Below are 12,795 nucleotides of genomic sequence, written 5' to 3' on the forward strand. Positions count from 1 at the left end.
AACCATTTCATCTACGTTGTTTCTTACACTTCTAGCATTTGTATGCAAACACAGCGGCTCATTCCTGGATCTATAGCTAGTTATACTGATACTACTCATTCGACATGATTTCTCCATGCTTAACTCAAGCCATTTCCCTTTCTCCTTATTCATTTTAGAACTCTCTTCAAATCTAACTGTTTCCTCTTGATCCTAGGTCATCCCCTTCCTTTCCTGTCTACACATGCTGTGTTCCCCTGTCCACCCTAAGCCTTCCCTTTCCCTGTCCTTCTTGCCTCACCTCTTCATTTATATCTTATTCTCCTGCTCTTCCACATCGTTAACCACTTGATCAGATTCATTCTCTGTACTCACTTCTCTACTTCCAGCAGCAGCAGTCTCTCCAAGCGACTCACACCAAAACCACTCAAATGCAGTCCATCATTCTTATACAGTTCACTTTGTCCTTCGAACTCATTCCACACATTAACAACCTGCACTCCTTTCTCCTTACGCATTTCTGCTAACATATCATTCATAATCCTTGCTCTCTGCCTCATCTCACCACTGTCATACCTAGGCAACATGCTTACTACCTTTCCTGTCACACTATTCTCTTTTATCCATCTAAGCAAACTCCAGATTCCAATGTCAATTAATCCTATCACCTTATTGACATCAAGGTTATTTATTTCCTCAAATACCTCCTACTCACTCACAATTAAGCCATCCTCTCCTATGTCCTCCACACTTATGTTTCTCATGATTTCACCCTAATGAGCATGAAGCACGCTGAATACCTCAACAATATCTTCTGCAGCAGTTATCATTCTACCATAATCATTCTTCCCAATATAAGCATTGTAATCCACTGAATGGAAAGGAGGAGGGGAAGGGGGGAACTGTAGCTCTGCAGCCCAGTAGAATGAGCTGCCATGAGCAGAATACTAATGAGGGCAATGCAAATCATAGAATAGAAAGAAGTGCTGCATTAGACATATTTCCTATTGCTCTAAACTGTCTTCATCAAAGATAATATTTTTGAAATATTTTTCATCAAAACAATTTTTAAAAATCTACTGATATTGGAATTCATTGCTGTAAATGGTTTGGGCATTAAGAGATGAAATTTATCACTAATTTATCTGAAACACAAATACTTACGATTTAAGACACTAAAATCGATCCACTGTTCAATTTTACGACAAGCAGCATAATATGGGCCTTCCTTTTTTTCATTGCATTCAATTAGGTATTTAGAATCAAGATTAGTATCACAATTTGGATGATCCCTTGAATTGCACATAAAGCATTTCATGCATGTTCCTGTTTAAATAAAAATATACATATTTTCAGAATGAATTAAGTCACTTTTTAAAATTAAAATATATACATAAAGAAGCATAATAAATTTTAATAATTATTATAGGAATAATGGGAAGATATTAGCATGGCATAGAAGATAATAGTAAAATTTGTTAGCAGCAATGGTAAGTTGTATTCCACAAGTGAACAAGAGGACACGATTTGGAGTAAAGTGGATGACAAACAATATTAAACAGGAATTACATGCGAAAAAGAGGCTGTGGAAGAGATATAAGGAGACAGGAGAAGAGAAGATATAAGGAGACAGGAGAAGAGGAGATATAAGGAGACAGGAGAAGAGAAGAGAAGATGCATGAAGAGTATAAGACACAGGCCAGAAGAATGACTAGTATGGTAAGGAAGACGAAACTGGAATATGAGAGGAGATTAGCCCTAAGATCCAAAGAAAATTCTAGGGAATTTTTTAGATATATGGCCAGTAGGAGGAGAAATGACTATGGAAGAATGATATTGTGTGATAAAAATGGGAATAGAGTGACTGATGCAGAGGACATAGTAGAATTGTTTAGTGACCACTTTATTGGAGTATTTCATCCTGGGGGAGTCAGTTTTAATGCTAGAGGGATAGGGTAGGTTTGAGGTTTAGAGGTACAGGAGGAGAGTGTGTTTCAAATACTGAGTACTCTGGATGTCAATAAAGCTGTGAGACTTGATGGTATTTCACCACGAGTTTTGAGAGAATGTGCTAGGGAACTGACAGTGCCTTTGACCTGGCTTTTCAATTGAAGTCTGGCTGCTGGAAAGGTGCCCATGGAATGGAAGGAAGGTAAGATAGTGCCATTGCATAAGGGTGGTAGCAGACTGGAAGTGTCTAATTATAGACCAGTTTGTGTGTCATCAGTAGTTAGTAAGATCTTGGAGAAAGTAGTGAAGGGCTATATACAGCATTGGGCAGATGAAAGTAATGTTATCTGTGAGAGTCAACATGGATTTGTGAAGGGGCGCTTTTGTTTGGCAATATGCTAGCCTTTTAAGATGGGTTACAAGAGCATTGGATGAGGGAAAGGCATATACTGCCATTTTCTTGGACTTAGGGAGGGCATTTGACGGGGTGCCACATGATAAGCTGATATTTAAGTTGCAGCACATGGGTCTTGAAACTGCCCCACCATACACAACTCTCTGATACCTATCTCTGATAGGTATCAGAGAGTTGTGTATGGTGGGGCAGTTTCAAGGAAGCAGAGGGTTACAAGTGGGGTCCCACAGGGCTCAGTACTGGGACCTATATTGTTTAACCTTTATATCAATGACATTGTCAGTGGATTGCAAGGGGATATTCAGTTGTTTGCAGATAATGCGAAGCTGGGAAGGATTATTAGAAATAGTGCAGATGCGCAGCCCTGCAAGAGGATTTGAATAAGCTAGATAGATGGGCATATGAATGGGGGTCGGTTTAATGCAGCAAAATGTAAGGTCTTGAGGTTTGGGAAACATCAATGGGGCAATGCATACTCTATGTGAGGAGTTATACTGGGGGAAGTAGGGAAGACAAGAGATCTGGGGTCGATGATTGATAGAAACCTGAAATTTAGGGGACATATTGCGAAGGTAACACAGAGGATTGCTGCAATAATGAGAAGGACACTGACCTGCAGAGATAAAACAGTTATAATTCCATTGTATAAGACTCTGATCAGACCACACTTGGACTATTGTTCTCAGATTTGGTCCCCAGGATTTGAAGGGGATAAATTAACTGTGGAAAGGATAAAGGCGGATAACAAAGATGGTTTCAGGACTGTACAATGATAGTTATGAGGATCGGCTGAGGGAATGTGGACTGCAGAGTTTGGTGAATAGAAGAAGGAGAGGTGATATGATTGAGACTTTTAAACTGTTGAGAGGTGGTTACAGTGTTGACACTGGGGAGTTCTTTCGCTTGGTTAACAGCGGGAAGGAGTGATGACAAGAGGCCATCCCTGGAAGTTACGAAAGGAAACTGTGAGCAAGAGGAGTGGTTTCTTTGCATGGAGGGTGGTTGACCCATGGAATGCATTGTCTGATGGAGTGGTGAGAGTGAGAACGGTCAATGAGTGGTATGATAGACTTTGCGTTTCTTAGGAAGGACCTCCCACGATGAGTCTTTTGACTCCATGGAGGCCTGAATAATAATAATAATAATAATAATAATAATAATAATAAATTTCAAGCACTAAAAAAATAAAAAAATGCTTATATTTTTAAACATATATAGGTAGTTTGTCCGTGAGGTTAGCCGAGTGGCTATGCGCTTCGCAGCCATATACCTGGGAAAGGAGTGTCCTGCATTCAATTCCTGTTGCTGACGTCAGGAGCGTAGGATCTTTCTCAGACATAGCAATGTTAGCTGGTCTTGGGTGTGGGCCACAGGGTTTTTCTCCCCAGTTTTTCTGGGGTTTTTCCTCCTGCAAGCAGGCAAACCAGCCATGTGAACACATGCTTCTACAGACATAGGATACTTCTAGGAATAAGGAGTAACCAACCTATTCTGTAGATTTTCAGAATATTTTCAGTGTTGGGTTGTGTTTGAGCATTTCACAAGACTCTTTAAATTTTCTCTCAAACCAGGTTTTGGTGCGGTGTAGGGACTTTCGCCATTTGGCCCCACGGCCGCAAAGCTCTAAATACATTCCTTAGCCACCTAAACAAACAACACAAACGTATCCAATTCACCATTGAAATGGAAAAAAACGACTCTCTTCCTTTCCTAGACACACTTGTCACACGTCTTCCCTCTGGCTGTCTCTCCTTCTCAGTTTACCGCAAACCTACACACACAGGCCAATACATACACAAAAATTCTTACCACCACCCAACACAAAAATTAGGTGTCATAAGCACCCTTAAACACAGAGCCCTAACTATTTGTTCGAATGAACAGGCTCTAAACCAAGAATACAAAATCATCAACCAAACATTTATCAAAAATGGATAAAATAAAAAAACTATTCACAAGATCCTCCATAAAGATACCAGTAAGAACAAAAAAGATTTCAAGAATGCTATTGCCATTCCTTATGTTAGAGGCATTTCTGAAAAAATAGACAGAACACTTCGCAAATACAACATTAAAACCACCTTTAAACCCCCAAATAAGCTAAGACACCTACTCAGTTCCTCTAAAGATCCTCTTCCACACCTAGCACACCCAGGGGTATACAAAATACACTGCACATGTAACATACCATACATAGGGGAAACAGGGCGAACTATCCCAATCAGACAAGACGAACACAAACGACACATTAAATACCTCCACTTCGGTAAAACAGGCCTTTCTGACCATGCACTCAAACATACCATAGAATTGACTGGAAAAATACCAAGTCCCTACACCGCACCAAAACCTGGTTTGAGAGAAAATTTAAAGAGTCTTGTGAAATGCTCAAACACAACCCAAATCTCAACAAAAATGATGGCCTCACCATTTCAAGAATGTGGAGGACCCATTTACAACCTGTATAACATCCTAAACTAGCATTAGAAAAATTCCCACTACAAGAAGACAACCTGGTGACCTGGTGAAGTGTTTAGAACATTCAATAGCAACTGAAAGAAATCATTTTGTAACTATCCAGAATATTAATACACGAGGACTCTAAAAGTTTATTGTAGTTGCATTTATCTATTTATAATATATATACAGGGTGTTCGGGATAAATTTGACATATTTATAATTAATTATATTTTTCTGTAAGTTACATGTATTAACACACACTTCTCTTCATTTAAAAGTTTGGACCCTTCTTCATTCATATACAAGATGTCAGAAAGGATGGATAGCTGGAACCCACCTGAATCATGGAAGAGAATAACTTGTATCATGATGATTCGTGCCCGCCATCAAAATAAGGATATTACGACTGCTGCCCAATGCTCCCTGAATACAGTAAAAACAATCAGGCATGAACTAGAGACTTGCAATGGTGACTACGAGGATGTAGCAAGAAGAAAGATCCCTAGCAGACGATCTGATTGCGTTCGTACAGCAGAATTCCTCGCAAATCTGCAGGAACAGGTGTTGAAGAACCCTGGCATTGGAATTCGGGCTTTGTTCGTGGAGTTGCTAACTGTAGTCAAGCCCTGGATAACAAGGGTAGCCAATGGTAGGCCGTATGTATGGCAGCAGGATTCGGCCCCTTGCCACACCTCTGGGAAAAGTCAAAAATGGTTGTCTGAAAATTTCTACGACTTCACCAGTCCAAATGTTTGGCCTCCAAACTCCCCAGACCTTAACCCCATGGATTATTTTGTATGGGGCGCAGTTGAAAAAGACACCAATCGCACTTCCAGTAATACAAAAGCCCAGTTAATGGATAAAATTAAAACAGTTTTTGCGGCCCTTCCCAGGGAGACTGTAGCATCAGCTTGTTCGAGGTTCCGAAGCAGAATTGAAGCTGTGATCGATGCTAATGGTGGTTATTTTGAGTAAATCTTGTTGATAGTATTGTAATTAACTCTGCCTGTAATGTTTTTTTGTCAATTCATTAAATTTAATAGATACAAAGAAGATTTTCTTTTTCCTTACGAAACTGTCAAATTTATCCCGAACACCCTGTATATAAATATATATATATATATATTTTTTTTATAATTTTATTTCTTTATTTATTTATTTTTGTTTTTCTTTTCTATCACTAGAGGTCAGGCTAGAAAAAAGATTTATTAACTACATAGATTTAGTTTACTGGTATAGAAAGCATGAGCATGTAGCTTGGTTCTGTATACAGTTGTATTCTTCCGATGATGACCTCGATATAGAGGTCGAAACGTCAAGTTTTATTTTATTTGTAATTAATAAAATAATCTGTTCAACACGTGTGTTTTTGAGTCCCTAAATCTACAAATATGAGTGCTGATCACTGTGTAACCCTAAAAGAAAGTATTTTCTATGTTGATTTTACATGGTGTTGTGTTCTATTCTTGTTTTTTTTTTATTGTACAATGGTTGTATTTTATTCAATCTTTTCTAACCTAAACCTTCTTCTTCTTCTATATTAACCTTATCGGCTGCGCCATTTATGTTGTCAATTTTTCTTCCTTATTATAACTATCCTACTGGCTGCGCCATTTATGTTGTGTCGCTTCTTCTTATTCACACTTATTTCAAACCTTTGTTGCTTTATCTCCGTAATACACTATCGGGTAGCACGTGGTACCTCTGAGGGACAATGGAATTTCCTCAAGATAGAGGCAGTACCAGAGTATCAGAGTGTCTAAGATTTACCTCTCGTAAAACGCCAAGAAATTTATTTGTTTCGCTGCGCCACTTAGAGCTATTAGATTATTAATATTAACAACCAAGAGGTAATCTCAGGACAGTACTTAATGATACCTATTAACTCTGCAGACGTGGCCAAAATATACCCTTTTCAAATATCCCGCATAGGTTCGCATTAATATTTTATAAGCGTTGCATCGGATTCCAGAAATCACAGAAAGTCTTTGTTAGAATCAAAAGCAAGGTTTATTATACTCAAAGTTGATACACATAATAACATAAATTAAAATCCCATCTTAAGGGAGTTTCAGACAAGGTATATAAAATTCAAACACTACTATTACACTTATAAAATATTATACAGTAGCTTCCTAAAGTAAGAATTATATTAACCTTCGCTAATGCATTAATCATGTACTATTATCACAATCAATCTAAAACTCCATAGCTCTGTCAGACTACACAAGATAACATTCATATCTTTCACAATCTCTTTATATTATGCCAATTCTTTACTCTAGCATATCCTTAACTTCATTCAATATAAAAGCAAACTTAAACACAACGACAGATAGTAAGGTAAAATCAATATTCTTCTAAAGTCCTAGCAATACGATCCTATCCTAGATCATTAATGTTCTTCCTCTATAACATAACGTGACACAAATCTTTCATTCCTATTCAGAGTAACACAAACAAAGTTTACTTATCTTCTCTTTTCGGTACTTTAGTGCTTCATAGGTTCACAGGAAACTGGCCTTCTGTGGACAGCCAGACTTGTTTCTTTTCACAGGGAATACGGCCGCCATGACCGTAGCTGCCTATCGGGAGCTGTCCGACATCGAGGCACCGTCACCCTCCGCCACCACGAGGGACGAACACACAGGAAATCCGGGGAAAAAAAGCCTTGTTACAGGGTCGCATGACCCTTATATTTCCCCTATTCTTCTCGGCGATTCTTGCCCTTTTCGATGTCCAGCCAACTCATATGTGTTGCTACGTCACAGCGTCTCCATATCTCTCCCCTGCTATTGCACATACGCTGACGTCACGTTGTTTGCTTGGGGCGAGCCGCTTCCTCGCGTTACGACTCCGTAACCTTTGGACTTGACCCCCCCCAACTGTTGAATTTGTGCTTATATTTTATAATTCTTTTACACGGGTTAATTTCTAAAGCTCTGGTAATGTTTTACATTTTCTATACTAAATTAACCACGTTCGCGAATGGCACAAAATGCATACTTATTTAACCTTTTCATAACAGAACACATTTGATACATATATACACATTACTTATTTTACACTTAGAGGCAATTTATTGTATTTATCTCATTCTTTTGTTTGGAAAAGCATGTTAGACTGTGATAAGATAGGAATACATAAATTTCCACTCTATCACAATCTAACAATGGGCAATTAAATTACATATTATGCTTGTAAGTAAAAGAATATATAACTCACTGTACTGAGATAAATGTTGTAACTAAATGTTGAAATATTTGAATAAGAACCACTAGATTTGTAACTAAAATTAAACTCAGACGGGATTAGACTAAGAGACCTAAGGCTAGCAACAGTCGCGAAGGTCATCGGATTATGAATTTTCCTGCTAAAACCCAGCGCTAGTGTGGATGACAGAGAAAACCCTCCAGTAAATCTGGGGGACTTTAGAGAAGAAGAGCCAAGGTCGGAAAAATGATATAAAAGACAGAGATTGAGTGGCTAGGGGGCTCTTGTTTCGAAGTTTGTTCCTGTGCCAAGCCTTTCGGAGGATGGGGAGAGTTGCTTTTCCACAAAGAGCAGTTCCAATGAAGATGGAAAGTTCGCTAGTAGCAGAGACGGCCTTTTCAAGATATCCCACTGTGATTCCCTGATGATCTACGTGTGTGCTGAATTATTGCAGCCATGTCCTGGTGCCCGATTGAAAGTTAGCTGAGAAGAAGGAGAACATGGCTGTAAGCCCTTAGTATCTAGGACTGTGTAATGAACTAGAGAGAGATTGTAAGCAGAATGTTTCATGTAATATCCTAGATTGTGAAGTTCAAACGACAAATGTTGGTTCTGTTATCTAGTGGCATAGAAGGTGTTAGAAAGAACTGGAAAGTCGTATTTTAGTTTGAGTGTGAATAGTAGAATGCAGAGATCTAAAGATTTGCTTATGTTATGTAATGCTAAGAGTGAATGCAGTTTAAGTTTTGCCTTTTATCGTTTACAATGTGAGAGAAGTTTAAGTGTGTTAAGTTTCATCCAAGTGTCTGAAAAGTTAATGTGTAATGATGATTTCTTTGTCTTAAAGCTTAAGCGAAATGCTTAATTGATTTTGTGGAGAGTTAGACAAGTGACAAGTATTGTCTTCAGTGTACTCTTGTTGTCTTAGAACCAGACACATGATATGTTTAGCCACTGCACTTCTCATAAAAATATCGAGCCTGTGTGACCAGAGTAGTAATAGCCACGACTGACTGATTAATTAATAGGAGTTGCTTGCGATAGAGTAAAATTACGAGTTAATTTTGTGTTTAGCTGACTATTTCTCTTGTTGTAAGAGAAGGAACAACTTTTCTTTTACGTGATCCTTAATGATGCAGTCGATAAAAAAAAAAATTTTTTTTAAGGATCAATACAAGTGAAATACAGCAAAGTAGATTAAGGACTTGGCTCCAGCCAGAGGCTTTTCCTAAGTCTACAATTCAAGCACATGCAAGAGCATATTTACAGCCTTGAGAGGGGGGGAGGGTAAAAGTAAGTTAAGGACTAAAGGATTAATTTGTGAGTTTGTATACGTGAATTAGAAATTGAAGTCGATTGACAGTTTGAACTAGCTCAAGCAACTACGATATAAATAAGTAAGAAAAATATTACAATGGCCCAGTAGACATCCATTTGTTAGACAGTCGTTACTTCGTTAAATCTTTAAATAACTAATAAAAAGTAAAAGTAAATATAAATAATGTTTACACTATCATATCTCCTCACAGCAAAGCAGAAGGCTTGGGAATCCTTTGGAGAAAGATTAGACTCATCCTATGCAAATACAACAAAGTATTCTGGCAGACCATCTGCCACTTCGAGGGAGGAAATCGTGCACAGCAATGGCAATTCTTAAGAGCCTTCTTAACCCAAATCGCCCAGCAGTTGTGGACATCCAAGAAGTGCAGATTGGGGCGATGACTAGTCTCACAGCAGAAGAGGTCCATTTAGCAATAAAATCACTAAAATCAGGCAAGGCTGCTGCTGCTGATGAAATTTGGCCCGAAATGCTAAAAGCCTTAAATCGAAACGGGGTTTCTCTGGCTGACTTGAGTGTCAGTCTGCTTGGATTTCTGGGCGAGCACCAAAGCAATGGCAGACAGGCATAATAATACCAGTCTTCAAGAAGGGGAGACCAGAGAGATTGCAGCAACTATTGTGGCATCTCTCTGCTCATCCTGCCTGGGAAAGTATATGCTAGGTGCTTGGAAAGCAGGTGCAGGAGCATACTTGAGTCAAAGTTCCAGGAAGAACAGTGTGGCTTTCATCCTGGTAGAAGCACAACTGACCAAATCTTCACTTTAAGGCAAGTCTTTGAGAAATCTTGGGAATATGCCAAGACTGTCTACACAGGTTTCTGGGAATGATGCGGAGGACACTGACGTGTTGTGTAGGCAGGAAAGGAATGGGATGGCCAGGGATCAAAAGGAAACAGTTGGAATTGAAAAGGATTCTAAAATGAAGAAGCAGAAAGGGAAATGGCCCCAGTCTAGCATGGAGAGATCACATCGAGTGAGTGGAACTAGCTGTAGATCCAGAAATGAGCTGTTGTGTTTGTATACCAATGCTAGAAATATAAGAAACAAGGCAAATGAAATGGTTGCACTAATTGCGTCTGTTCACCCAAAGATTGTCGGAATAAGTGAGACATGGTTGGAAGAGGATGACATCCTGACAGGAATAGAGATAGAAGTGTATGATGTGTTTTTGTGAGGATAGAAGGGGTAAAAAGGGAGGGGAGTGCTATTGATGATAGAGAAAGAGTTATGTCCATACAAAGTAGAGATGCAAGACGGAAATAGCGCCAGTCGTTTTGAGGCAGTATGGTGTGAGATAGAGGTGAATGGAATCAAATACTTGGTGGTATGTTGTTATAGACCAGTTAATGTGGATGGTGGTGATTGTGAAATGTATATAGTCAAATTAGCCAAGCAAATAAGAAAAGGGTGATCATTATGGGTGATTTTAATTATGGCAATATAGACTGGAATGATGAGATAGCAACTGGAAGTAAAGAAAATGAGTTTCTTAAGTTTTTGAGAGATAACTACCTCAGACAGTATGTAACAGAGGGCACACAAGGATTAAGGGTCTTGGATTTGGCTATCTCATCAGAGGATGTAATTATAAATGGGGTGTCAAATCATCCACCAATTGGTGAGAGTGACCATGAGGTGATTACCTGGGTGGTGTCCAGCAGTGCAAGGACCCCTGTGAGAAAAGGGTATATGTGGAACTACAAGGGGGGGGGGGTGATTATGAAGAGCTCAGGAGATAGCTTGCGGGTGTAGCGTGGAATGAGGAGTTAACTGGAAAAGAGATTAATGCAGCTTGGGGGATTTTCAAAAACTATCTAGTAGATGCAATGTCTAAATGTATTCCAAGGGTGAGAAGGTTAAATAAGGTAGGTGTGAGATGGATGAATAAAGAGATTAAGCATGCGATACAGAGAAAAAGGGCATTGTGGAGGCAGCATAAGAGAAGTGGAAATAACCAATTTCATGAGGTCTACAAAGACCAGGCAAGGAGGATGACTTGGTTGGTGAGAGTAGCTAAAGAGAGGTATGAACAGCAGTTAGCTAATGAAGCCAAAAAGAAACCTAGGGAGTTCTTTTGATATGTAGCCAGCAAAAGAAATAATGATTATGGAAGGATGACATTGATTGGAGAAAATGGTATAATGACAGCTGTTGCAGACTGTGTGGTGGAGATACTTAATGAGCAGTTCATAAAGATCTTTCAATCTTGTGAATGTGACTTCATGGAGAGATTGAGAGCAGTTGATGATGGGGAGGAGAGACTGACTGTAAGTGAGCAAAGAGGTGTTTGGGGAGTTGAGTAAACTAGATATAAATAACGTGTGTAGAGGCTTAATGGATTTTTTACAACACTCAAAAAGAATTAAAATAGAATTTAATACTTCCTATATTTCGTCCTAGTCACTAGGACATCTACGGGGATTACAAAAACAATTAATGTGACATATATACAAATAACAAACAATACTAAGCCCAACCACGTGGGTGACACTAAAGTCCTATCTAGGTAGAGCGCCCTCTAAGGGCAGTAGTAGGTGGCCTGGAATGTAAGGTGGGAACTCTGGTGATGAGTGTTTCCCAAATCTTCGGAAGCTTAATGCAACCGTATTTTATACGGTAATTTTTGTTTATATATATATATATACAGGGTGTTCGGGATAAATTTGACAGTTTCGTAAGGAAAAAGAAAATCTTCTTTGTATCTATTAAATTTAATGAATTGACAAAAAAACATTACAGGCAGAGTTAATTACAATACTATCAACAAGATTTACTCAAAATAACCACCATTAGCATCGATCACAGCTTCAATTCTGCTTCGGAACCTCGAACAAGCTGATGCTACAGTCTCCCTGGGAAGGGCCGCAAAAACTGTTTTAATTTTATCCATTAACTGGGCTTTTGTATTACTGGAAGTGCGATTGGTGTCTTTTTCAACTGTGCCCCATACAAAATAATCCATGGGGTTAAGGTCTGGGGAGTTTGGAGGCCAAACATTTGGACTGGTGAAGTCGTAGAAATTTTCAGACAACCATTTTTGACTTTTCCCAGAGGTGTGGCAAGGGGCCGAATCCTGCTGCCATACATACGGCCTACCATTGGCTACCCTTGTTATCCAGGGCTTGACTACAGTTAGCAACTCCACGAACAAAGCCCAAATTCCAATGCCAGGGTTCTTCAACCCCTGTTCCTGCAGATTTGCGAGGAATTCTGCTGTACGAACGCAATCAGATCGTCTGCTAGGGATCTTTCTTCTTGCTACATCCTCGTAGTCACCATTGCAAGTCTCTAGTTCATGCCTGATTGTTTTTACTGTATTCAGGGAGCATTGGGCAGCAGTCGTAATATCCTTATTTTGATGGCGGGCACGAATCATCATGATACAAGTTATTCTCTTCCATGATTCAGGTGGGTTCCAGCTATCCATCCTTTCTGACA

The 12,795-nt window shown here is 39.1% G+C and overlaps 2 protein-coding genes across 2 annotated transcripts in view; one reads left to right on the plus strand and one right to left on the minus strand.

The window, feature by feature from the left end:
• The window catches only part of LOC150096294 (uncharacterized), a 232,568-nt gene that overhangs the window by 182,258 nt on the left and 37,515 nt on the right, over window positions 1–12,795 (plus strand). The window lies entirely within an intron of this gene.
• Window positions 1–12,795, minus strand: part of LOC150096296 (uncharacterized) — a 53,678-nt gene that overhangs the window by 4,614 nt on the left and 36,269 nt on the right. Inside the window, exon 2 of the mRNA XM_090409156.1 lies at window positions 1,144–1,305. Within this exon, the coding sequence (XP_090265282.1) occupies window positions 1,144–1,305 (162 nt within the window). The remainder of the gene's footprint in view (window positions 1–1,143; window positions 1,306–12,795) is intronic.

The sequence above is a fragment of the Typopeltis vanoorti genome, chromosome 19 (genome assembly GCF_054136105.1).
Source record: "Typopeltis vanoorti isolate ZY-2024b chromosome 19, IOZ_Tvanoo_1.0, whole genome shotgun sequence".
Classification (NCBI taxonomy): domain Eukaryota; kingdom Metazoa; phylum Arthropoda; class Arachnida; order Uropygi; family Thelyphonidae; genus Typopeltis; species Typopeltis vanoorti.